This window comes from Podarcis erhardii, assembly GCF_964252035.2.
Source record: "Podarcis erhardii genome assembly, chromosome: 17".
Lineage (NCBI taxonomy): Eukaryota > Metazoa > Chordata > Lepidosauria > Squamata > Lacertidae > Podarcis > Podarcis erhardii.
Genome location: NC_138515.1, coordinates 33,136,514 through 33,164,010, shown reverse-complemented (window position 1 = coordinate 33,164,010; position 27,497 = coordinate 33,136,514). Strand labels below are relative to the sequence as shown.

At 44.5% G+C, this 27,497-nt stretch overlaps 1 protein-coding gene and 1 long non-coding RNA gene across 2 annotated transcripts in view; one reads left to right on the top strand and one right to left on the bottom strand.

Annotated features, from left to right (window-relative positions):
• Positions 1-27,497, bottom strand: part of TBX15 (T-box transcription factor 15) — a 103,544-nt gene that overhangs the window by 2,780 nt on the left and 73,267 nt on the right. The window contains exons 5-7 of the mRNA XM_081845188.1: positions 26,541-26,708; positions 24,719-24,783; positions 15,356-15,453 (exon numbers count right to left, since the gene is read on the bottom strand). Coding sequence (XP_081701314.1) covers positions 15,356-15,453; positions 24,719-24,783; positions 26,541-26,708 — 331 coding nt within the window. The remainder of the gene's footprint in view (positions 1-15,355; positions 15,454-24,718; positions 24,784-26,540; positions 26,709-27,497) is intronic.
• LOC309332635 lies at positions 13,904-25,888 on the top strand. Its single transcript, XR_014152269.1, has 2 exons — positions 13,904-14,055; positions 25,846-25,888. It is a non-coding gene; the product is annotated as an uncharacterized lncRNA (long non-coding RNA).

Genomic DNA, 27,497 nt, shown 5'->3' with positions numbered 1-27,497 from the left:
ATCATCATGGATAAGGTCCATGAATAACTGAAATATACTCAGAGTTGCTGAGTATAGCTTACTGGGATTGGATACATGGTGCGAGGCAGCGGTGCGGCAGGTGGCGGTGCTGCGGTGCTGTGTGTGGCAGTCAGCTCAGCAGGATCCCACCCTCGTCACCAGTGAAATACACTCAGAGTCGCAAAGTGATTTCATGCTCTTTATTCAGCTCATAGTGGTGAGGAGGAATGAATGAAAGTCCCCTCAAAGTATCTGCTTTATATACATTATTTACACAATGGGCTGCGCATGATTGGCTAATTCTGGAATTCTACTGTAAGCCAATCAGGTTGTGGATTCGCTTATATCTGGAGCATGATTGGGTGGTTCCTGCCAACCAATCATACTGCTGCATTGTTCTAGGACCAGTCAGACTGCTGCATTCTGAATCCTATTGTTCTAGGACCAACCAGACTGCTGCAGTTTGGATCCTATTCAACTCAGTACATAACAATAATCATAGTTTAGAGGCCCTAAGGAAGTCAGACTATCCTCCACCAGGGCCAGGGCCTTCTCAGTGGTGGCTCCGACCTGGTGGAATGCTCTGTCCCATGAGAACATGGCCCTGCAGGATTTAACTTCTTTCCGCAGGGCCTGTAAGGCAGAGCTATTCCGCCTGGCTTTCAATTTGAACTTAGCCTGATCTTTTATTCCCCTTCCTTCCTTCCCTCCCCCTCCCCTGGGAAAGACAGGTTGGAGTCTTGCCTGTTTGCTCTCGAGCAACCACACCACCACCTGACAGGTTTGATGAGGCCCTAAGCTACTGAAGGCAATGGGGCCCTTTATATGTCCAGCTTTCCTTTGTCAACAACAAATTGTCACTGTTTTTTGTGTTGAATATATGCTATATAGCAATTTATGGACCTCATGGGTATCTAAAGCCATTTGCACTTGTTGCTATGCAACCAGTCCATGCAGAATGTAGGCACCCTATATATAGAAATGAGCAAACCAGTGATATTTTATGGAGCAGGCTAGCAGGCGGGGCCCATTACTTACATCATAGGAGCCTACACAACACAAAACACTGTTGCTGTATGTAGGTTTTATATATTTTGGAAATGTAATCCAGTTTTTTTCCTGTATTTTTTTTGGGGGGGGGGGGCCAAGAGAGTGGGGCCCTAAGCTATAGCTTGTTTAGCTTATACATAAATCTGGAACTGTTTCTGTCCTACTTTTGTTTGCAGTCTCTAGGGTCTTTTGCCAAATATGTGCTATCTGCAAGTGAAAAACGCCTTTGATTAACAAGGGACCCCATGGTTGCTTCCTTGTCACTCAGTTCTTATTAGAAGAAATTCTCACTAAAATGCTGGAGAATTTTCATAAGGATGTAAAAAGGAAAATTCATGAATTGCTCCAGAAATGTGAAGAAGTGGATTTAAGGTTAGAAAAATGGGAGAATGAGAGAACCATAATGGACAAATTCTTCATCCCCTACTTCTGACCTCGCTGTAAAATGAAGCAGATGGGTGGAAACAGATGTAGCATTTTAAGCATGAAGGGAATTTTGGACACATCTTTGCTGCCGTGAAAACAAATGCCATGAAGACAATTAATGTGTTCTGAACCACTTCCACCACACTTATAAAGTGACATCTGTCTTCACGTTCCTTCTAGTTATCCCATATGACTTCCTCAAAAAGAACACTGATATAACTTGTCAGTTGACCAGTTCCCCATTGGCTTGTTGCAATAAGGAGGCTGTGGGATGCATTCTCGCATTTCCAAGTTGAGTTTCTATTGAAGCTGCCCTCTGCAAGGGGAGGTGTAAATCCGTCAGAAGGGAGCCCAGATTCTGACCACTTTGCAGTGGACCTGTATAGCATTCATACCTGTATGTTCATTATTTCTAATTTTGTAAAACAATGATTTTACAGCAGATAAGAAAAGGGACAGGGGAGATGACAAGGGAAGATAATGCAAATTCCTTAGGCATAAACTTATATTAGTTTAACATCAATCTATAAGTAGCTGACACTGAAACTGCTCCCCCAAGGAATAGCCCCACTGATTCTATGCGACCGGTTCAAGTCTGGCTGGCAGACAGAAGTTCTGAATACTCTCCAGAATGGAGGCTTTGCTCCTCAAGTCCTTCTAAATTTGGGCCTGGGCCAAGCAAGATCTGTGGTCAGGCAAAGAATCATGGACACACAGAGACAACAGGACTGCTTGAGGCCCCCCAATTATGTAATCGTAGAAAATGAGGGGTATGTTGCGGTCCTGGCAGCATACCTCTATTTTCTCATATCAAGAAACATCAGAAGGGCCTTTGCTCTAGCCAGAAGCTCAGCCTTGCGCTCACCGGTTTTGGAAGGAGCATTTGGAAAAGTCCCATATGCTCAGAGACTTTGTGCCTGCCCATTAGGGGAAATAGGAGACCCCAAAGATTTCTTTTTTAGATGTCCCTTTTATGATGAGGTACGCAGAGATACCATTGACCCCCAGCTGGTGAGGCTTGCTGACCTTCTGGATAAGTCTAAACTCAATTTTCTTCTCTTAGGCAAAGCCCACAAGACGACCTGGATGGTCGCCAGATTCTTTACGCAGATTTGCAGGCGCAGACCACCTCCGAAACAAATTAGTCCACTAGGAAAACAGTCAAAATCAGCCTCCAGGGTATCAGGGCCAATTTGTATGGTAGCCCAAATTTTTAGGTCTTTATGTGTATATGCGCTTATCTTAGATATTCATCTTTAAGCTGTTGCTGTACACTGCTTTACATGTATATTTTATTCTTGTGAAAGCTGTCCCAGTTGTGCTTTTTGAGCTGGTCTTTGACCGTAATATTCACCGCACGCCACTGATAGGATTCTACTACATGTTTTGTTAGTGGCATGTCAATTCCCCCCCCCCCCAGCATATTGATGTTGTATCTGGCTTTTGACATAATGGCAGGGGAAAATTGGCTTCATAATGATGTTTGTTAAAAATATTTTGCAGATGACTCTGGCAGATCAAAGACATGGATGAGAACCAGATTACTGCACAGAGGTAAGTGAAATGTTTGCTGCCTCTAATAAAGTCTCCAGTATATTATCTTGCTTACAAGACCCAGCTAGCTTTCTATTCAAAACACTTGCACCTAAGATAGTGCTGGTACCTCTGAATTTCTGAACCTTGTGACTTGCTGTCCTGTTAACCTGCCAAAAATAAAGAAGAAGAGGAGGAGGAGGAAGAGGAGGAGGAGGAGGAGTTTGGATTTGATATCCCGCTTTATCACTACCCGAAGGAGTCTCAAAGCAGCTAACATTCTCCTTCTTTCCCTTCCTCCCCCACAACAAACACTCTGTGAGGTGAGTGGGGCTGAGAGACTTCAGAGAAGTGTGACTGGCCCAAGGTCACCCAGCAGCTGCATGTGGAGGAGTGGGGAAGCGAACCCGGTTCACCAGATTACGAGTCCGCCTCTCTTAACCACTACACCACACAGGATTAAGCCCTGAAGAAGCAAATTGAAAATAGGAAATGACATGTCTGTTCAGGAGCATCAAACAATGAATCCATACTAAGGTGCTCTGTGAAGTGTTGGCCACAGATCATTTATTCAGTGAGCAAGGTATTCTGAAAGTTATAGGAAAGACTAAGAGTTACTCATGGTGAAGGATGGAGGAGAAACTTGAATCTGTTCACATTTTAATGTGATCCAATGTAATTCACAGTACCCAAAACAATACTTGAACAAAAAAACAACTGTCCAAGACGTTTTTCAGCTACCTTGCCACAACTCAGTTCTGGAACCTCTCAGCTGGGTGCCATTGTAAGAAAACAAGGAAGGCATTCGTGGTGAGTTCTGGCACCTCTTTTTCTACAAAACTAGCCCTGCCACTATCCTTCCACACTTCTCCAAATTTTGCGATGCAGTCCTCCAACCAAAAAAACCATACAAAAATGAACAGAGGATGGAAAATAGCTTGTATTGTCCAAAATTGCATAGAAAAATGTGTATATTTGGGAAAATACATACTAATATGCCGACTGTTTTTTTCACAAGGACTTGGTTTTTTAAAAAATAAAAAATAAAAATCACAAACTGAAGTGGAAATGTGGCAAACCAAGCTTAATATTGCGGGGGGTGAGGAACTGAAAGAAAACAACATTTTTAGAATGGTCTACTGCATGGGGGATGGAAGTGAGAGCTGGACCATAAAGAAGGCTGATCGCCAAAGAATGGATGCTTTTGAATTATGGTGCTGGAGGAGACTCTTGAGAGGACTGCAAGAAGATCAAACCTATCCATTCTGAAGGAAATCAGCCCTGAGTGCTCACTGGAAGGACAGATCCTGAAGCTGAGGCTCCAAGACTTTGGCCACCTCAGGAGAAGAGAAGACTCCCTGGAGAAGACCCTGATGTTGGGAAAGATGGAGGGCACAAGGAGAAGGGGGCGACAGAGGACGAGATGGTTGGACAGTGTTCTCGGAGCTACCAGCATGAGTTTGACCAAACTGCGGGAGGCAATGGAAGACAGGAGGGCCTGGCGTGCTCTGGTCCAGGGGGTCACGAAGAGTCGGACACGACTAAATGACTAAACAACAACAACTGCATGGGGCATACACTCAAACCACTGTTGCCTGTGTTCGCAAGAGTTTGTGGTGTTCAGGGATGCTAGGCTGCTGGCTTTTTAGCATTTCAAATCATGAAAATTATATATGTCAGAAGGAAAGCAGAAGTACAAAAGAAAGAAGCATGTACACTAGGGAGGATGCTGTGTCTGATCGTACCACTTCCAAGTTATTGTCTACGTCAAACCTGAGATCCAGGAAAGGGAACTTCACAATGGGGAGTCCCATTCTGGACAATGCTAGAGAACCTCTAAGAAGAGCAAGAGACAGTGTTTTCCCTGTCCTTCTGCACACCAGTGGAAGTGCAAGAAATTACACTGCAACCATCCATGCCTTTTCCTCTAACCTCATCAAACCCAGCAGGTGCAATCCCATGTGACCAGAGGAATCAGCAAGGTTCACAAAAGCAGTAGCTGATGCTTATCAGTTCCCTTCAGGCTGACATTCCTCCAGCAATTATCCACAGAATGCTGAGTATTGGATTTGGAAGTCGCTGGCATTAAGCTCCCACATTTCCTGTACACACCGTCTATGGAATTTTCCACCAGATGATTACAGAAGGTCACAAATTGGAGCTATTACACATATAACCTGGGAATTATAAAACACTTGCGAAATACCCATCACTGTGACAGGCATATGTATGTGCAGAAGGAAGGCCAGCAATGTGCTTTGGAGAGCCAGAAGGGCAAAAGAATTAGATTTGGCTAAAGATACTTGGCTCCAAGTCCTTGCTCGGCCCAGTATACCTCGACCCAGTATACCTGAAGGAGCATCTCCACCATCATTCAGCCCAGACACTGAGGTCCAGCTCCAAGGGCCTTCTGGCAGTTCCCCCACTGTAAGAAGTGAAGCTACAGGGAACCAAGGAGAGGGCCTTCTCGGTAGTGGCACCCGCCCTGTGGAACACCCTCCCATCAGATGTCAAGGAAATAAACAACTATCTGACTTTTAGAAGACATCTGAAGGCAGCCCTGTTTAGGGAAGTTTTTAGATGTTTTATTGCTTTACTATTATTATTATTCTGTTGGGAGCTGCCCAGAGTGGCTGGGGAAACCTAGCCAGATGGGTGGGGTATAAATAATAAATTATCATTATCATCATCATCATCATCATTGCTCAGTCCATGAAGCCCACAATGTAAACTTGAGCCAGCCATGGTTTTCTCAGCCTGGACTACCTCCCAGGATTGTTATGAGGATAAAATTTGGGCAAGCCTTAAGGTGCGTTGATTTGGGCTCCTTGGAGGAAGAGCAGGATACAAATGTAACAGATGAAGATCCCCTGCTGGAGGCAAAACTACCCAGTGTCTTGGTCCTACTCCCATCGCAGTGTGAAAAGGGCTCAATGCACTCATGGATGCCACGGGGCTGGAGAACGAAACCTGCTTGGCACAAGCTGAGAATTACCTGAGGATAGTAATTTTTCTCAGTCGTTTGTGAAAGCTGGACCATAAAGAAGGCAGATTGCCGAACAATTGATGCTTTTGAATTCTGGTGCTGGAGGAGACTCTTGAGAGTCCCATGGACTGCAAGAAGATCAAACCTATCCATTCTTAAGGAAACCACCCCTGAGTGCTCACTGGAAGGACGGATCCTGAAGCTGAGACTCCAAGACTTTGGCCACCTCAGGAGAAGAGAAGACTCCCTGGAAAAGACCCTGATGTTGGGAAAGATGGAGGACCCAAGGAGAAGGGGACGACAGAGGACAAGATGGTTGGATAGTGTTCTCGAAGCTACCAGCATGAGTTTGACCAAACTGCGGGAGGCTCTGGTCCAGGGGGTCACGAAGAGGCGGACACGACTAAACCACTAAACAACAACAAGTAATTATTCTCAATTGTTTGTGCTTCAAAGTGAAGGATTCTAAACTAGTTGCTACGCATTTGTAAGGCTGGGGCTGGGGTTAATGAGTTTTGGCAAACCCTCTGCCCACAGAGCCATTGTTAGCATCTCCTATCTGTGTTGTTTGAGAAAAAGAATTGTGTCTAGGAGCCAGCAACAGCTTCTGCACTCTTGGAAAATGACATAGTACAGAGTTACTGGAACTCTTCTCCCTCCCTAAATGTTCTTCATTAAAGTCAAGAAGCAGAGCCAAATATTTTTAATAATGAGAACCTGGATCGGGTTCAACTTGGTTTCAAAAATACCCCCAAAACATTTAAAGTGTTTAATAGTTTTTTGGCTCTCCCCAGTCCATAACATCTCATTGCCATGTGCATTTAATTAATCTCAAACCTGCTTCGTCCCAAGCTCAGTGTCGGTGACGTCATTCGTAAAGAGTTCAGCTCTTCCAGAGCCCTTATGTTTTGAAGTGTATCTCTATTATTTTGGCTGCTTTTTTTTTAAGCTGGGTAAAGCCTGGTTATTGGTTTAAACCAGCTAGATGCTTCCTTTTCTGTAAAGCAAACAGGATTCTACAGAAGATCTTTTGCACCTGTCATTTTCCTGCTCTCTTTCGGCCAGAGAGATGACAGCTTTCTTAGGAGAAAGACGCGATGTCCTGGTCCGGCAAAATGCCACTTGCTTGCTCAGTAATGTTATTGATGAGCAAGCCTTTAAAAATCAAACAAGCGGTGACACACAGAACACGATGTGCTGTTGTACACAAGTTAAAACCATTGTTCAGGGAACCTCAGCGTTCCTTGGAAGGTTTTTAGGGATGCCATAATGAGAATATCATCAAGGAGCTGATTTTACAATCCATTTTAGTACAGGCAGCAATATTTAGACACGTCCAACTGATGAACAATTGCCATTGTGGAGGTCCTTTCTGACCAGGAAGAAGACAGAATGGGGGGCAGAATAGGGGGCGGAACGGGGCTGAAATGGAACTACTCTGCAAAATAGTCCTGTCCTGTAGTCATAGGGTAGGCATATTGGCATCTTAGAAACAAGGTTCTGGTTGTGCTTAGGGCTTAGAAATACTAATTAAGTATTACTTGGTTCTGATTTAGTCCCCTGCTGCAACGACATTTAATCTATTATCAAATTCCCTGGTTGTCCCAAATATATCTCTTTGTTTCAAAAAGTGTGAACAATAAAAACATTTTTAAAAATAATAATGGACAAGCTATACCCACATATCACTTCCTCACCACTATCATCCTTCCCTTCCTGTGTGCAGCCACTGGAGATTATTAGATACGTTCTACATAAGTCACATTCTTATTTCACACAGAGAAACTGTGAGGTCCAACAAATTTTGGCATTGCTCTGGAAAATCCAAGAATGTCCAGAATCCTCCGCAGTGCTCTGCAGGGTGGGGTTCAACAGTAAGGTACAAGGGAAATGTAAAGGGCCCCTGGATGGTTAAGTCTAGTCAAAGACGACTATGGGGTTGTGGGGCTCATCTCGCTTTCAGGCTGAGGGAGCCGGCATTTGTCCACAGACAATTTTCCAGGTCATGTGGCGAGCATGACTAAACTGCTTCTGGTGCAACGAAACACAATGATGGAAACCAGAGCGCACGGAAATGCCGTTTATCTTCCCACCGCAGTGGTACCTATTTATCTACTTGCACTGGGGTGCTTTCAAATTTCTAGGTTGGCAGGAGCTGGGACAGAGCAACGGGAGCACACTCTGTCACAGGGATTTGAACCGCCAACCTGCTGATCGGCAAGCCCAAGAGGCTCAGTGGTTTAGACCACAGCGCCACCCGCGCCCCTTTTGGTTCCACAGTATATGGGCCACAACAGATGCATTCGGGCATAGGTGCCAACTCCCTGGAGCCCTGCCCAGGCACCCACAAAATTCCCCATGAAGAAGCTGGACACCCAAAAATTTAGGCACCAGGGCCATTCACTGGGACTAAGCCGGCATTCCTGGATTCAGTCCAACTCTTATTCAACCTGAGGAAAAACCTATATTCTGGCATCTGTCCTTGGTAAATCACTGCCCACATTTTCTCCCCATTTTGCCTTCAGAGGAGATATTAGGATGCCTTTCAAAATGTCTGTTAATATAGCCAGGGAAGTATTTCAGATTTTTAGCCCTCCCCTCCCCACCCCCCCCACCCCCAAGTAACAGATCTGATCTGAGTAAGGGGACACATTTATTGTGGGTGGAGCTAACTTTTACTCAGAGAAAACCTATTGAAATTAGTAGACCTAATTTAGTCATGGTCGCTAATTTCAGTGGGTATAATCTGAGTAGGCCTAGCATTAATTTTCAGCCCTTTTGTAGTTACCTGTGTTTGCAGGTAACTACAAAAACATGGGTGGACAGGAGCAGCACTCCCTGTGAAGGAAAAGCAGTGACGTTTTGGGATCCTCCTAGAACTGATCCTGGAGTCTCTTCTACCAAAGGGACTTTCTACTGTGTAACACAAATGCTTTACTGTAGCCCGTTTTAATACGTATCATTTTTTACGCTTTGCTGCTACAGTAATAGGCTTTAGGAGTTTCACAGTTGTTGCTTTTAAAGTGGTGGTTGTGTTTCTTACTGTTTCAAGAAACTGTTTGCTGAATCTTACAATTACTTTGCCTGCCACTCTGAGCGCTTCTAGAAGATGAGAAAAATATAGACAATGATAAATAAATAAAGGCTTGTGCAGGAGAATTTCTTAGTGAAACGGACGTGCTGAAATCTGTCGTCTGGGCTGTGCTTCTCACACCATTTCACGGCATAATCCTGCTAATGTCCTCCTAAGCCTCTCTAAAAAGAAAGAAGCCAACTACAAAACATTTATAATGACTGAGATCTTAGTGGACTGGGACTTTCAGTTATGTAAAAAGCACAGAGGAAGGAAGGAAGGAAGGAAGGAAGGAAGGAAGGAAGGAAGGAAGGAAGGAAGGAAGGAAGGAAGGAAGGAAGGAATATTGTGTTAATCTCATTTATTTTTTTGGCAACAGCTTGCTTGTTTTTGTTTATTGAAATCAGTTTTGACTTTCTGACCTAATTCTCCTAAAGGAAAGTGACATAAATGGAAAACAACAATTATTTACAAGCTATTTGTAGGGATTACTTTGGACAGCCTCTCCCCATACGCTGACCTGGACCCTGTGATCATCACCCCAGGCCTTAAGTGTGCCTCCTCTGCAAGAGGTCTGGAGAGTGACAACATGAGATCGGGCCTTTTCTGTGGTGGCTCCCTGCTTGTGGAAGGCTCTCTGGTGCCTTCAGTACATATATTTGGGCACCAGGCAAAAATGTTCCTCTTCTCCCAGGCTTTTGGCTGATTAAACAACCATTTGTAACTGAAAACCAATGAAACACATTTTTTTTTTTAATGGCCTGTTAAACTGGGGGAGGGCTATTGTTTTTGATTGCTACCATGTTATGCAATTTTGGGTTTTCATATTGTAAACTGCCCTGTGATCCTTGGGTGAAGGGAGGTATATAAATGTAATTAATAATAATAATTTATATATGTCAAAGAGCCTGTAAAATGCTGGCGAGTCCACAGATCAGCCCTGAACCTCTCTTGTTCAGCAACTCAGAAAGCACTGAGTTCATGTTTTGCACGGTGGTCAAAAAATCGTAAGGAAGTTAGTCACAAAGAACATAATCTTCCACACATGAGCAGGAGTCCAGGGGGCAAACATTGTGTTGAGCCTGATTCTAGTTGTTTAGCAATGGGCCACAGGTCTTCAGTCAGTTCCTTATAAGATTCAGATGGTTGTTTCCAGGGCTAGCAACGTGGGCTAGCATAGGCAGCATTATTAAATTGCTCTTAGCCGTTGGTTCTACTGGGTTCAATGTTTTAGGTAAAGGTAAAGGGACCCCTGACCACTAGGTCCAGTCGTGACCGACTCTGGGGTTGTGGCACTCATCTCACTTTACTGGCCAAGGGAGCTGGCGTACAGCTTCCAGGTCATGTGGCCAGCATGACTAAGCTGCTTCTGGCAAACCAGAGCAACGCACGGAAACGCCGTTTACCTTCCCGCCAGAGCGGTACCTATTTATCTACTTGCACTTTGACATGCTTTCAAACTGCTAGGTTGGCAGGAGCAGAGACCGAGCAACGGGAGCTCACCCCATTGCAGGGATTTGAACCGCCGACCTTCTGATCGGCAAGTCCTAGGCTCTGTGGTTTAACCCACAGCGCCACCCTCGTCAATGTTTTACATAGCTGGAAAAATGCAAAACTGCCTGTCTCTTCCAGGGTGTCAAATCTTTATGCCTTTAAAACTTCCCGTTTTGCTTGAGCTTAGCTATTCTTCAGGGTCTCTTCGGAAAGCTGCACACAAAATGAAGACCATAAAAGCTGTAGGTGTAAAGTCATTTATGACTTTGGCAAATGGGTCCTGAACGAGGGACAAATTTTAGTTGATGCCATCCTGAATGAGCAGCCAAGGCAACAGTTGGTAGTAAGTCTGCAGGGAGCTCACCGGTCACATGGTCTTGGCTTGCTTCCTGGTTTTTCAGCTGCCAAATTGCATTTAAAGAAGCTAAAAATACATGAAATATTTTCCTTTCCTTATATTACTTGACTGTGTCAGCAGTTGCTGCGGCTGATATGAACATGTCATTTGATAGCCACTGGGGCAGAAGGTTATCAGTGCAGCTATGGATTCAAGGCCTAGTGGTCCATCTAATCACTGGAGCAGAAAATGCCACACTTGGCCTGATAATCCAAGGATGCTCACATACAAATGTGCGGCTAAAACATGCCCCAGGCTCTGAGTCAAAGCCTTTAGGCACAGGGCTACCTTTCAGAGTCTTATAGTAGATAGATGGGATGAGGGAGATGTGTGATCTGATCTCCCAACATTTTATTTTAAAAACAGCTATGGGGCATTCTGAATTTGGTCAGAGCAAATATATTGAGGAGGGGTGTCAACTTTTTACTCCCATGCCATTATAAAGTTCTATATTGACACCACCACCCCTCTAGAAAAAGGGGGAAAAAAGGGGGGGGGAGACTGCTAATAGCCTGGCCACACATGTAAGTTGTAGAAAGTACTATTTACTTACAACATTTTGACCAAGGGTATCAATCAAACAGAACAGATATTCCAATCCTAGGCGGTTGAAATATACTCGGAGTTGAGTTTGAATTTCATGCTCTTTATTCAGCTCGTAGTAGCAATGAATGAAACTTCCCCCAAAACATCTGCTATATATACATTATTTACCCAATGGGCCACGTGTAATTAGCTAATTACGGGCTGCTCCTGTAGGCCAATCAGGTTGTGGATTCACTTCCTCCAGAAGCCTGATTGGCTGCTCCTGCAGGCCAATCGGGTTGCTGATTCACTTCCACCTGGAGCTGGATTGGGTGGCTCCTGCAGACCAATCAAACTGCTGCATTCTGGATCCTATTGTTCTAGGATTCAGCTCAGTACATAACAGGGGCAAATCACTAAAATCCATGGTCCCTGAGGTAGCATTAATGGAACATAATCAGCAACAGAGATGGTATGTTTTTGGGTTTGGTGTTAAATTCTTGAAAGAGCTTTGGACTGGGTGAGAGAGAATTTTCAGCAGCACCCAGGAAATACCTCTGAAAATTGGATAGGTGCAGTGCTTTTTTCGGGGGGGGGGATGTGTAGGGGGACGCCTACCCCTAAACATTTTGTGAATCTTTGCACTATGGTCCATTTACTGTATTTATTTTCCCCGATTTGAACGATAAAATGGAGGTTTTCTTGGGTCAAAATGAGAGTACCCCTAAACATTTTTTAGGGGGGGAGCACTGGATAGGTCACAAATCTGACAAAACAGAATGATACAGAAGTTTCCTTCTCATACATTTAAATAAACTGTGGACTGAGGAAGCAGTAGTTAAATTATATCAGGACAGTGGGGGGCATGGGACTTAATGAACCTAAGAACTCCTCCCAATTTTATCCAAATCGTGAATCACCCTCAGCCTCCAATAGCCTTCAAACACGGGAGCTAAGAAGAGGTCACAAAATGTAATGGTCCCCTTTGCCCACCCAACCCTCACAGTTCAGTCACTATGGATGAAGTGGGGGACTAGCTATTCTACTTATTTATTTCATAAAATCTATCCACTGCTTTATTTTTATTTTTAAATAATATTTCAAAGCAGTTTACAAAAAGATAAAACAAGAAAATAAGAACAATTTACAAGGGTACTTTAAAACACACAAAAGTAAAAAAAAAAAAAAACTTAAAGAGATTAAAATTACCGGTACCTCAACTTTTTAAGCACCTGGGTAAGGTAAAGGTAAAGGGACCCCTAACCATTAGGTCCAGTCGTGGCCGACTCTGGGGTTGCGGCACTCATCTCGCTTTACTGGCCGAGGGAGCCGGCGTACAGCTTCCAGGTCATGTGGCCAGCATGACTAAACTGCTTCTGGCAAACCAGAGCAGCACATGGAAATGCTGTTTACCTTCCCGCCGGAGTGGTACCTGTTTATCTACTTGCACTTCGTGCTTTTGAACTGCCAGGTTGGCAGGAGCAGGGACCGAGCAATGGGAGCTCACCCCGTCGCGGGGATTCGAACCGCGACCTTCTGATCGGCAAGCCCTAGGCTCTGTGGTTTAACCCACAGCGCCACCCGCACCTGGGTAGGCTCGCCTAAACAATAATGTTTTTAGCAGGTGCCAAAAACGCATACAGTGAAGGTGCCTGCTTTGTTATCAATAGGCAGGGAGTTCCAAGTGGTTTAATAGCCATTCCTTCTCTCCCAGTAAATTCTTCCAATGAAATTTAGCACAAGAGAGCGGGCTGTTGTTTTTTTAAAAGCATGGTTTCCATTAGGTTTACTGCCACTGTTCGACTTTGGCTGCTGATGTTTATGCTGCTTATTGGTTTTATCTTTCATTTTGTTTTTTTGCTAATGGTTTTTGTGTGATTGTAAGCTGCCCTGCAGGGCAGAAAGGCAGGGCATAATCTTTTATCTCAACAAACTCTGAGAGGTCTAGTTCCATACAAGGAGCCGTGGCTCTCTGCTAGAGAATTCTTAACACCTCCATCAAACTGCCATTTCTAGGATTTCTTCAAGGGAAACCATGATAATTAGGCTGGTATGGAACTGACAGAAGTTTGTGGCACAAATGTGCCTTATATTTATTGACAAGGGAAGGCAGCAAAACAGTACAGCTCCTCCTGCTTTCTTGGGCACCGCCCAGGAGGCAATCCTTGGCTCTGGGGCAGAACCTCCTGGTGATCCCTCAAAAGACCACCCTTGGGCATAGTTGCCTGGGAGAATGCAAACCACAGTGGGGATATTGTGACAAGCACACTGGAAATGTTGCCACTTTCCCCAGGAAAAAATAACAGCGGAGGTTTATTTCAGCCCTGGCCTTTGCTAAAGGCAGGGATCGTCTATCAGGGCTCCATGTTCCTTGGCAGTGAAGAGATGGAAAAAGCAGTGCAGGAACAGTAAACTTACAAACGAGGAGCTTCATCTCAACTGGCAGATGAACAAGGGAAGAAATAAGGAAGGCAGAAGAGAGCAAGAAGTCAGCCATGTACAAGGAAACCCAATGCTGAACTGAAAATGCATTGACGTTCCCACCATTATGTTGACCAGACACCTTTCATTGTAAGTTCATTTAAGTAGGCATCCTCTTTCTCTATCAGAAAGAAACCGTATATTGATTCAGCCCATGGGCTCCTGCAGCCTAGCATTGTCTGTTCCAGGGACAGGGAACCTATGGCCCTCCAGATATGTCAAGCTAGAACTCCCATGTATGGGGTGCTAGGGGAGGGGTAGTATCTGATGGGGGACACGTCATGTTCCTTCTCGGGTAGCTTGCCCACCTTTGGTCCCTACCTGCACTCAGCTCTCACCTGTGGCTCCTAAAAGCTGTCGGCATTTGACAGGGGCCACACCCCAGGAAATGGCTTCAGCTGGCCGGATAAACCAGGTTGAGGGTGGCCAATGGGGCTCAACCCCTCAGCGAGTTAAGGACTTCCTCCTGCATGTGAAGACAGACTCTGACGGACTGAACGGACAAAACCATTAGTGGGCCCAATGGTCAAGAAGGCAGTTTCTGCACGTGTTGTAGAGGGAAATGGGAGGCAGATGGGGCTCGTCAACCTGAGAAGGTAGCCCATCGAGAAAAAGGACCCTGAACCTCTGCTACCTTGTGGGATATCTTCAGGAGAAGAAAAGGCTAAGGAGTAAACCCTACACAAATCCAGAGTGGAGTCCCCAGGACGGCTGGAAGGCACCTTGTACACCTCCTTCCAGAAACTACTGCAGCCAAGCTGGTACCAAGCGCGTTGCTCTGCTTTCCTTTGGACCACATCAGTGAGGCCGAGAGGGAGGTCTTGTCACCTGGGCAGCCCATACACACTGCCCAGGCTTCCGCCCTGGGGAGGCCACTTCAACTTGTCTTCACCCTTTGAGGAGCACTCCATTGTCTCTCAAGACAGATGGACGCCAACAACAAAGTGGTGTTGGGGTCCAACAACATCTGGGGGGATCCATGTTCCCCCAGCCCTGTCCTACTCCAACTGGCTGCAATCCTCCCAAGTTTTCAGGCAAAGAGGCCTTTCCTTGGCCTTTTGTCTGAAAACTTGCTTACTTAAGTGGGAGGTTCAGCTTGAGATCTTCCAAACTCAAAGCACATGGTGCTGCTCTCTCCTGTACAGTAGGGGTGTTAGCCCAAATATGAACTACCCATACAGAGGGCTTTGCAATGGCTATAAAGTGCCCCTGTTACGAAACCTCCCCTGTTTCTGAAACTAGTAGCTGAACTTTTTCTGGTTTATATCTCTGCACGGCTGTCAAGAGTCCCAGGACTATCAGGGATTCAGCTGGATACCATATGCCCATTAGAGCGGCTCTGCAGTTGCTTCATTGCCACCATTCTGGTGCCCATTATAAAATGGCTCACCTTGCTGTTTTTGCATGGTGGTGAAATCTTCAAAGGTGAGCGTGCGCACGGGAGGCCTCCAGAATGCATATGTTTCCATAATGGCCTCCAGGCCAGTTCTGTGAAATGAAAACAGAGGGAGAGAGACAAGAGAGACAGAGAGAGAAATGTCAGTGAGTACGTATAGCCACTTTAATAAATGAGATTATTTCAGCTTTATTGTTCTCTCTGTCAACAGAAACTTTCTGAATTGCTATGTTGTGCACACCTGTGCTTTTTTATTTTATTTTTAATATCACCCATGCTTTTAACGATACAGGTTTTCCCCTTCATATTTTCTTCTTGGCTTCTAAATCATCCACTCCTTTGTGAGAAGCGGCTTTAGTGATTAATTTGGCACTGCTTCTTTGATCAGAAAAACTGATCTTTCCAAGCTGTGCCTCAGACTCTGAACTGGGAAAACCTCTGGAAGGGACATGAATAAATAAAAATTAAACAGCCCATGCAGAAAGTGAGGCAGAAGGTGATGAGACGGAGGCCACATTCAAGGCCTGTAGCAGAGCTGGAGTTCAAACTCAGAGTTGGCTTGACAGCCTTCATTATTGTCCCCAAAGCTAAAGGAGAACTGGGGAAAGAAACAGCAAGAGAAGTGAAGAGGAATCAGGAGAGACCAGTTAACCTTCCTCCATTACTCGCTCTTCCCTCTTTTGTTTTATTTCCTATCGCTGGCCTACTTTCTTATGGCTCATTAAATTTGAGAACCTGCTCATGTTCCATTTCTGCAGCCCTTGGGTCCCTAGAGACTCTTAAGGGAGCTTGTGTTGCTGCAGCTAAAAAGGTTTCCTGAACATGCATGCCATTGCTCAGTTGACTTTCCAAAGTCACCCCGGAAGACTGGATGTTTAAAATATATAGCGCCTGGCAAAACTCTGTATTGTAATAGCAAATTTCAGAGATGATAAGTTGCTGTACAGTGTTTATTAGCTGCTAAGCTGCTGAGTGTAAGAACAGAAGATGTTTCCACCTTGCAGTTTCACAACAGCACAGGCTACAGCACCACAAAAAACCCCAAACCTTTCTGGTTCATGTGAAATCCACAGGAGTCGCACAAGGCTCAAGTTGACAAAACAATGTGAACTTGCATTGTTAACGCTAACACAGTCCAGAAAGAAACTTTTAAAAGAGCTGCTTCACACATTTGAAAACCAGAAATAATGTTTATTAGCAGTGTGGGGAAAGTATGGATTAAGAACCTCCTTCGGATAAGGAGCCTCTTCGCTTCGGATCACTTGAAACAAGCTCCACTTTGCTTCAGATCCAGGGCTTACTTCAGATTTCCAAACCTTAACTATAGCAAGGGAATAAGCATACAGATATAATGTAGTCCAAGAAAACATTTGGACAAGAGCACAAGGTCGGGGAATGTTGGACTGAAACGTCTCCTCTGTTGGAGACAGTAATGTTTCTGGAAATTCCAGAAAGGGATTTTCAGTTGTGCTCAGAACCTATTTGTGAGCATCTAGTTGGCCACTGTGAGAACAGGATGCTGGACTAGATGGGCCTGATCCAGCAATGCTGCTCTTTTTGACAACTCACTTCAGACCCTACCACCAAGGGTACTTTAAAGTTAACCTCAGTTTTCATGGACCATAGTTACTCTCAAGCAGTGGTGGACCTTGTGGTGGGATGGAGCAGGGCAAGGGCACATTTGGGGCTGAGTAGATGGACCAGGTCCGTATAGCTAAAGCTATGGTTTTCCCAGTAGTGATGTATAGAAGTGAGAGCTGGGCCATAAAGAAGGCTGATCGCCGAAGAATTGATGCTTTTGAGAGTCCCATGGACTGCAAGAAGATCAAACCTATCCATTCTGAAGGAAATCAGCCCTGAGTGCTCACTGGAAGGACAGATCCTGAAGCTGAGGCTCCAATACTTTGGCCACCTCATGAGAAGAGAAGACTCCCTGGAAAAGACCCTGATGCTGGGGAAAATGGAGGGTACAAGGAGAAGGGGACGACAGAGGACGAGGTGGTGGGATAGTGTTCTTGAAGCTACCAGCATGAGTTTGACCAAACTGCTGGAGGCAGTGGAAGACAGGAGTGCCTGGCGTGCTCTGGTCCAGGAGGTCACGACTAAATGACTAAACAACAACAACAGATGCACCAGCAGAACCAACTGGGTGCTTCCACTCAGCCCAGACCTCACTGCTGCCCCACCTTGGCAAGCTCCAGGGTCACCGGTCTCAGGAAGATGGCTCCATGGCTCTACCCTGCCAAATGGGCTGCTAGTGCATGGAGAACAAGTTTCACAAGATGATATCGGACTTGGATGAAATGGTTGCAGATTTGAATTCCTAACCAAGACTGAAGCTCTTATGCATGACCTGGTCCAAGCGGACTGCCTGCCTGTCAGCTCAGGTTTCCTATTCTCTGCTCTCCCCCCAGGCCTATTGCGGACTAATGTTGTCTGTTCAATCACAAACTCTCATTTTTCTTTCTGTCGTTAATGATGGACTGGAAGGAGAAAGAGGGAAACTGTATAGGCTCCATTTCATTTTTAAAAACCTAGCCTCTTTAATAGGTCTTCAGAATTTACTGTCTCTTGTTTGATTTTCTTTTGGGGTTTTAGGTTTTTTTTAGTGCCATTACATTTTATTAATAGGTAATATATTAAATGACCCCATTGTTCCCCCCAAAATGGGAAAAGATGTTCCACGTATCTCTTTGTTTCAGTAACTCTTTCCATATGGGCAGTCTCCCCCCACTGCATCTGCTAGCATACAGCGTTTTTGCTGTCTTCTGAGTGTTCTTGCAAGAAGCCCATTTCTTGGCATCTGGAATATCTTGCTACATTTTCCACCCCACCTAGCTGATCTGTAAAGCTTTCCCCACCCCCAGCGCACACCGCCAATCTCAGTTGTCAGAAAGCAACTGCATATCTAAAAGTTTCACTTCTGATTTGAGAACGCCAAACCCCGTCACTGATGGAAAGTAGCATCTCTCTAAGGCAAAATGGCCATGAGAGCAATCTGCCAAATATTTGTTACGAAAGTTGGGGAGGATTTGTTTTGTTCTGGCATATGTCGTAGAGCGTTTTCCAAATAAATTTGGGATTTTATATGAAATTAAGAATACACTTTGATAAAACACACTTAGACTTTGTCCCTTTCAGCTTAACACTTTCAATACCATTTGAATAATCACAATATCCAGCATTCATCTTAAGCTATGGGTTGGGTCTCACAGAAGCAAGTCAAGGATAGAGAACTGCTGTATTTTTAAGCACTTATAAAGAAAAGTTAGCTGGTGTAATATTTTTCTGCTTTTATTTGCAAAGTATCCCTAATGAGGGAATGGCAACAGTGAGGTGGAGCAAATTAGGGGAGCTGAGCAGGAGTGGGGTTAGAAGATGAACATTGTTAGGGAAGGGGCTAGAAAAGAGCACCCTAACAAGTGTATTTTAAAACCAGATAGATGAATGACAACTCTCTGTAAGGATTCATAGCCTTATTTCTTCTGGTCTTTACATTCATCTCTCTAGAGACATTAAACAAAATGCATCGGAGCAAATGAGTGGTGTAAAAATCCCCAAAACAAAAACAAACTCCATTTCTGTTTCTCAAGACACAGACCAAAAGGGGGGGGGGCATTATTGTTATTGTTATTATCAGTGCTTTTTTCTATAAAAAAAATGTTTAGGGGTACTCTCATTTCCCTACTCATATTGAAATACCGCCCCCTCAATGAGGCCAAACTTAGATTCACAAAATGTTTAGGGGTATGCGTACCCCTGCGTACCCCCAGAAAAAAAGCACAGATGGTGATGATGATGATTAGGGTATGAAATATTCAAGGCACATTGAATGCATTTTGTAGAATTATTGCCTTACTTAGCTTGTGCCATGTTGATTACTCAACAACTGTAACCTGTAGTTCGCACTGGCTACCTAGTGCCTCATTATTTTGTAACTACTCATTTAACGAGAACCTGGGTTCAGATTTCTCCCCTAGCATATTAAATCCAGCCAAGCTGTGGCATTATCTATACTAGAGATATCTGGTAGAGATAATACCACAGCTTGGCTGGATTTAATATGCTAGAAGAGAAATCTGAACCTCTGGTTCTCTCTCGTTCTCTCTCCCTCCATCTCTCCCTCCCTCCAAGTCAAGCACCCCAGTGAACCACTATACCACACTAGGTTAAGTTTGTTTTGTGGAGGAGTACATTTCGGTTGGTGTTCCCAAGCCACCAATTAATTCAGCCAGGTTTTATAGGGTTGTGCAGGGTTCTACCCAGAAAAAAAGGGGGAGGGTTGAGGGTTGGTAGAATTTATGAGCAAATAAAATCCATGGCTTTAATCCAGTGCGCAGTTAAGCGTGCTTAAGCCCGTTGACACCAGTGGGAACCGGCATGCCTAACTCGGTGCTGGAGCCTGCCCCATAGGTTTCTAAATGGACAGCAAACTATGCTTTTAATTGCAATGTTACACCGTGTGAATGCTGCAGTAGCTAATAAAAAGAAACAAAACCTGGAGACTGCGGGGGAGAGAAGGCCTCAATTATCCCAGGATAAAGTGCGGGGGGAGAGACACAGTTTCCAAAAGGAAAGGCTTGGTGAAAGAGGATACCAATGTTGTGATCCTTTTTGATTGTTTGCTACTTGTTTTTCAGCCCTGGAGGAGTTTTGAACAAAAGAAAGTTTGTAATGGAAGGCAAAAGTCATGTGTGCACCCCCAGAGTGGGGAAGGATAGCTGTTGATCCCCCTCAGATGGGACGCAATCCCCAGATTCCGAGCTTGCTTGCTTCAAATAATAATAATAATAATAATAATTAATAATAATAATAATAATAATAATAATAGTTTTTGCCCTTGTAATTATGGATATTTATTGCCACTTTCCCTTTGTGGTGATTAAGGAGACACCCATGGCTCTCCACAACCCCATTTTACCCTCACAACAACAACCCCCGTGAGGTAACTTAGCTGATCAAACACTAGAGATTTTAATAGCTAGCATTTTGGTTGTTGAAAAATTGCTTTAGTGTTTGATCAGTTGAAACATTAGTATTTATGTTACTGTGTTTTATTTATTTTTAATTAATCCAAAGCTTTGCTATGCTTTTGCAAATCATGGGTTGAAAACTGGGAGAAGGTAGAGAGGGTGACTGCACATCCCTTTCTGCTGTCCACATGACAATATTTCTGATCACTTTTTTGATAATGTTTACTGACGTTCTAGGGATGCGGGTGGCGCTGTGGGTTAAACCACAGAGCCTAGGACTTGCCGATCAGAAGGTCAGCAGTTCGAATCCCCGCGACGGGGTGAGCTCCCGTTGCTCGGTCCCTGCTCCTGCCAACCTACCAGTTCGAAAGCACGTCAAAGTGCAAGTAGATAAACAGGTACCGCTACGGCGGGAAGATAAACGGTGTTTCCGTGCACTGCTCTGGTTCTCCAGAAGCGGCTAAGTCATGCTAGCCACATGACCTGGAAGCTGTACACCGGCTCCCTCGGCCAATAAAGCGAGATGAGCGCCGCAACCCCAGAGTTGGTCATGAATGGACCTAATGGTCAGGGGTCCCATTACCTTTACCTTTACCTTTACCTTTACCTTTACCTTTACCTTTACCTTTACCTTTACCTTTACCTTTACCTTTACCTTTACCTTTACCTTTACCTTTACCTTTACCTTTACTGGCGTTCTGTTTATGTATCTTTCATGTTACTTGTAAACTGCCTTGTGAGGATTTGTATCCAGAAAGGAAGGACATATATAATTACAATGAGGGAGAGAGTGTGTGTACATGTATGTACACACATACATACTAGGGTTGCCATATTTTGAAGAGCAAAAAGGAGGACACATTTGCCAACTTCTGCTTTTGACTATGGATCACTATGACGACTGTCATTTTACATACCCTAATACACACACTGTATGGTGATGGCGAGAAACACATAATAGTAGTAAAAAAAAAATCTGGGTGAATTGAGAATAATCACAGAGCCCTCTGCTGGTTCTGTACAAGGCTAACTATGACGCTGAAAATTGTGGCGAAAGAAAGAAGACAAGAATAATTCAAAGTACACACTGGGGTTATCTACGCTTGAAATGTATATCAATTTTATAGCAATTAAGCTGTCATGGCTCTCCCACTGCCTCCCAAAATCCTGGGAACTGTAGTATGTCCTCCATTTGAGAGCCTTGCCATGCTCTTGGCTGATTTGATTGACATCCTACGCTCTTTTAAAATGGGGTGGTGGTGGAAGGGGAGCAATGGGTTGCTGTTTTTGGTTTAATTATATATTTTGTGGTTTTATATTTTGGGTTTGTTCTGTGAATGGCCCTGAGACCTCTGGGTATAGGGCGGTATTTAAATTCAATAAATCAAAATAATAATAATGCTCCCCCACTATAGTCCCCCGATTCTACAGGCGAGGGAATGGCTGTTGAACAAAATTAATGTGTATGTAATGCAATAGAAAACCTCTTCAGGACAGCTTTATTCTGCCTTTCCCTTTAGCCCCTCCACCCAACTGCATTCGGTGTGCAATTTCTCCGCAGAAGGCCTCCGAGAATTACAGCATCTCGTTGGCTGAACCCTGCAACAAAATCTTGGCAGGGTCTTCATTAACGCTCACAACTATTTGTGTGGCTTTCCTGCAATAAACCCCAGGGCAGCTTTCTTAAATGTGTAATACCTTAAAGATTTCAGTTCCGTTTGACGTCAGCAGAAAGCTGCGCTGAGCTCTCCGCAGCCACAGCCGTGTAGCAATTTCCTGCCCTATACCTAATGTTAATGAGCCACAAGTTTCTTGATTCCCAGAGTTTTGTTTTGGGAGGGGGAGTCCAACCGCACCAGGCCAAAACCTTGAGGATGTCTCATTCAGATGCTGGACTTCGGCCCCCCAGCCACATGTTCATGGACCACTCTCATCACTCACAAGCACCTTCAGACCTGCTGAATGCAGTTAATTTATTTACACAAACTTCCCTGGCCCTTCCCAATTTTTCCCAAACAAGGCTCTTGAATCTATCAGTCCCCCCGAGACCCATGCTTCATCAGGGAAGGGACAAATCCCTCCAGCCCATCCTAGAAATTATTTTCAGAAATGACTAATTTCCCAGATGCGTGGGAAGTTCATCCAAACTCCAAACTGAGTTCAGATTGGACTCCTAGGCCTAATAGTGATTATATCATCATCGTACACCAGAACTGTGGGGTGTAATCCACTGGGAGCAGTCAAGTACAACATTCCTTGTTTTGCTAGAGTGGACATGCAAGGGAATGTTTGGTCCAGCCAGTCGAAACTTCCTGTTCCTCCTGGCGTGGAGCATCCTTCCTTGCATGGGACTAGTGGGTGGGTGTGACCTTTCCAGACCTGGTAAAAGGACAAGTCATGCTGCCACCTTCCTTTCTTCTATCTTCTTTTTTGTTCTGCGAACATCCTGATTCACCTGCCAGCCAGCAGTCCCCCCCAGTTATCTCCCATATGGGGTAAACTTGTTTGTACAGGTTTGTAACTTTAAGCCTAAAGGCTGCCTTCGAGGATCACACTGTGCTCTACCTGATCGTGAGTAAACTTACTTTTTATTGCTTATGAATAAGACTGTGGTGTCTTTATTATTTTAGGAGGGATTGAAGGGGTCTTACCAGGAAAATATTAGAACACATTTCAGTCTGGACAAGCCAGGCTGAATTGCGTATTGTCTTAAGAAACTCACACGAGTTTGCAACTAGTTTTCTGCCGTGTAAAGGGGAATGGACTCTGCTGAGTAAAGGAACTTGCTAGCGCAAGTTAGGAAGGATATTGATAAACAATATATCCTCTCCTGCCACCCTGAACATTCCCACAAGAGCCAACTGATGAAGCCTTCCTTGGCCTTCAGACTATGACTTTCCTTGACGCCACCTCTCATATTGTGTTGCGCTACTTGCTAGAAAGGGAAATGGGTGGTGCTGTGGGTTAAACCACTGAGCCTAGGGCTTGCTGATCAGAAGGTCGGTGGTTCGAATCCCCGCGATGGGGTGAGCTCCCGTTGCTCGGTCCCTGCTCCTGCCAACCTAGCAGTTCAAAAGCACGTCAAAGTGCAAGTAGATAAATAGGTACCACTCTGGCAGGAAGGTAAACGGTGTTTCCGTGCGCTGCTCTGGTTCGCCAGAAGTGGCTTAGTCATGCTGGCCACATGACGTACGCCGGCTCTCTCAGCCAATAAAGCGAGATGAACGCCGCAACCCCAGAGTCGGCCACAACTGAACCTAATGGTCAAGGGTCCCTTTACCTTTACTTGCTAGAAGGCAGCAAGGAGAGCTGCATCCATGGCAATGTGGGTTTCACCTGTACCAAGTCCTGGAGGCCTCTTATGGGCCTGGAGGGTCTGGTCCAGAATTGATCCCTGGGAGACGATGCCTAAAATTCCAGAGTTGGACCTCCCCCCACAACACACACACTTCAAGAACTTCCAAACCATCCAGACTTGCCCAAATAAGAGAGGAAACCTGGCACCTTCCAGATGTTTGGGTCTGCAGTTCACATCAGTCCCAGTCGGCAGGGCCTATGGGAGTTGTAGTCCAAAACGTCTGAAGTTAAGGAAGGGCATCCTCTGGTCTTGATCGCAGAAAGACCACACACATTTATGAGCCTACAAGATTCTAAGCAGCAAGGCTGCAGTCATTCTGCTCCCACTAGTGGGGTGGATGGCATAGCACGGTGAAGAGGAAAGCAATCACTGGGCTAGCAAATCAGTGCCTGTTTCCAAAAGCGTTGTGAAGAATTAGAACTATCAAGCTTGGACAACCTGATCAGAATCACCCACTGAAACCAGGGCAATTTTACTGTATTTTTGCTTTTACTGTATTTTTGCTTTCTATGGAAGCCGCCCAGAGTGGCTGGGGAGGCCCAGCCAGATGGGCAGGGTATAAATAATAAATTATTATATATTATTATTATTATAATTAAAGCAGCACGACAGCCTATATCTGTTCTGTACACTGCCCTCCCAAAAGCATATAACCTGGTCCAGCGATTCATGCACATAGCATTGGCTATGAACAAGGATCTGAGAGGGGGATCACCCAGCAGATTTATTTATTTCATAACATTTATATATTGCTTGATTGTAAAAAAGCAGAGCAAAGCAGATGGTAAGTGAAATTAGATTTTATATCAGTCATGTCTTGGGGAGGGGCGAATGTGACTGGTACAAATACAACCACAGCCAAGTTTGAAGATGCAAGTGAATCCATCTGCTGCCCCAGATGCTGATTCCAGGGTCTTTTAACTACACAAGGCACCACATTGTGTCTGGGGACCTGCTCCAGCACCGTGGCCAGAGAAGGATGATACAATAAAGGAAATCAGGGGTGATTAAAGGGACTCCTCTTACCTGTTTCTTCCAGAGTCCCTGAACCCTTTTGCAAATGGATTCCGGTCAATTTTTAATCGTGTAATCTGTAACAGAATGTAAATTAACTTAGATTCTATGGAGAATATTTCATTCCTTAACACTTTGCATAACTTTGATCATTCCACGATTACTCTTCTTTTCATTGGTACTTCATACCATTTCACACCGCCCCCCAAAACAGTTTGCAGTTGAGTTAGGGCATGCACAATGAATGATTGCTTCCATAAATGGTAAATTAACAGTTCTATGTCACTGTAAATTCTGGGTTGCGTTCAATTGCATTTTATTCAGAATTAAATTACACACACACCTTGTATTGCATATTGTGTGTGGTGTGTGCGTGTATTTGTTTCTTCAACTTGTAAATCAGCTATCCCTGATCAATACCCCTTGCTCTTCCTAAAATCCCATGTTGCTTATTCTATGAGACCCTTAGGCATCCCTGCCACCTTCATCTACAGCACTGTTTCCCAAACTTGGGCCTCCAGCTGTTTTTTTGGACTACAAGTCCCATCATCCCTAGCTAGCAGGACCAGTGGTCAGTGATGATGGGAACTGTAGCCCAAAACAGCTGGAAACTCAAATTTGGGAAACACTGATCTATAGCTAAAATGAAGACTGCATTTGCTCACACCTAACCATATTTATCTTTCCCTCCGCTCCTTTTATCATTTCTCCTTGAGTTGAAATGCTGTGTCAGCTTTTAGGAGGTTATGATAGCAAATCTCAGAAAAGCATTCTATCTTCAAAGCTGCAATTGGTGTTTCTAGATTTCCATCTCTCTCATATCTTGGTATTTGTTTTTCCAACTACAGTGAGCTCAGGAAAGCAGCAAAGTACACTCAGTCCTTCGCACGTCAGCTGTTTCTGGGAGAATGGCAAAGTTCACAGATGGCAATTCCTACTTTAGCCTGTCCTGTTCAGGAATTTGCTGAACAATGCCCGATGGCATTAAAACTGGAACCAACATACATTACTTTGTAGGATCTATAGTACAGGGCAAAGAGTTTTGATCTTGTCAGGGGACTGAGTAAAGAAAACAGATTGTGCTTTCATATGCTTTAAGCTACATACTATGTAATGACACTGTGCATCTTACATTGCAGGTGGTTGACCTCACAAGAGAGAGATTTCATGAAGGATTTGGGAGAAGAAAACAGATACCCATTATGAGGAAAGCCTGGTCTCAGCCCTTGAACACTTCTCCGTGTTTTCCTGAGTTCCTAACGCGAACAATTTTTTAATAGCTGTGTAAGTAGCTTAAAGTCATAAAGTCACAGAAAGGGTTTCTTTGTCTTCTGCAAAATTCAGCGTGTATTTACGATTTTGAGATTTGAAATATACATATGTAGTCGAAACGCTGTTGGGCTATCTTGACATTAATGTTAGGTCGGTTCCTACTGGAATTCTTCCAAAGACTTAATATTTCCATATCAACAGCCTGTAAACTCAACTGTCCATGTTGCAAATCTCCTTCTGTTCCTGATTTATGACAAATTCTGTTCCTCTGTGGAATTTGTGTGTGGGGTTTTTCTTCCACAAGTTGGGTTACACCACCTGTCTTTTTCTTTCAAAGCTAACTTATGTTGTCATTTTCGCTTGCTCTGCTGACTTATTGCTGAGACCACAACTCTGCTCATGCATTGTAACAGTACTTGGCTTGTTGTGACATTTTTGCTGATAGATTTCTTTATAAATGTATTAATTAGTGGGCCATAGTTTGGCACAGACAGCATAGCTTTCATTTAAGAGCAGATCGAAACCTGTTTGGCGGTTAACAGATGAGCATCTTTTTCATTACCTGCTGGTTTTGATAAGCAGTGACGGTGGTAAAGACAGTCTCTGGGAAGTTGAAGGTTTTCACCCCATCACCTGTGGGAACTGGCTTCGTGGGAGACAGGTCACTGCTGAAGTCTTTGCGGATAACATGGACGCGGGGCTGATACTTGTGCATTGAGTGCAGGATTATCTTTGGGAAAACAGAGGAAAGGCAAGGGAGATTTACCGTATTTTTTGCTCTATAAGACTCACTTTTTCCCTCCTGAAAAGTAAGGGGAAATGTGTGTGCGTCTTATGGAGCGAATGCAGGCTGCGCAGCTATCCCAGAAGCTGGAACAGTGAGAGGGATCGCTGTGCAGCGCTCCCTCTTGCTGTTCTAGCTTCTGGCTTAGCCCCTCAGTCCCTTCCCCCACCTCCCGGAACAGCCCCCAAGAGCTGCGCTCCATTTAAAGACCCGCGCGGAGCATGTGTGCGGCTCTTGGGGGCTTTTCCCCAAGGAAAAAAAGCCTGCAAGCACTGCACACACACTCCATGTGGCTCGTGAAAGAGAGCACTGAGGAGAGCCTGGGACGCATACAGGCTCTGCTCAGCGCTTCCTTTAAGGAATATTTTTTTCCTTGCATTTCCCCTCTAAAAAATAGGTGCGTCTTATGGTCAGGTGCGTCTTATGGCGCGAGAAATACGGTACTTGAAATGCATCATTCTAAAAATTTCAGAGCTGATATTTGGGGATGGGTACTGAACAAATGACTCCCAAACTAGTCGCCTGATAAGGATATAATTATATAATAATAATAATAATAATACCCCCACCCATCTGGCTGGGTTGCCCCAACCACTCTGGGCAGCTTCCAACACATATAAAAACATAGTAAAATATCAAACATTAAAAACTTCCTGATACAGGATGGCCAACTTCAGATGTCTTCTAAATGTCAGATAGTTGTTTATTTGCTTGACATCTGATGGGACGGCGTTC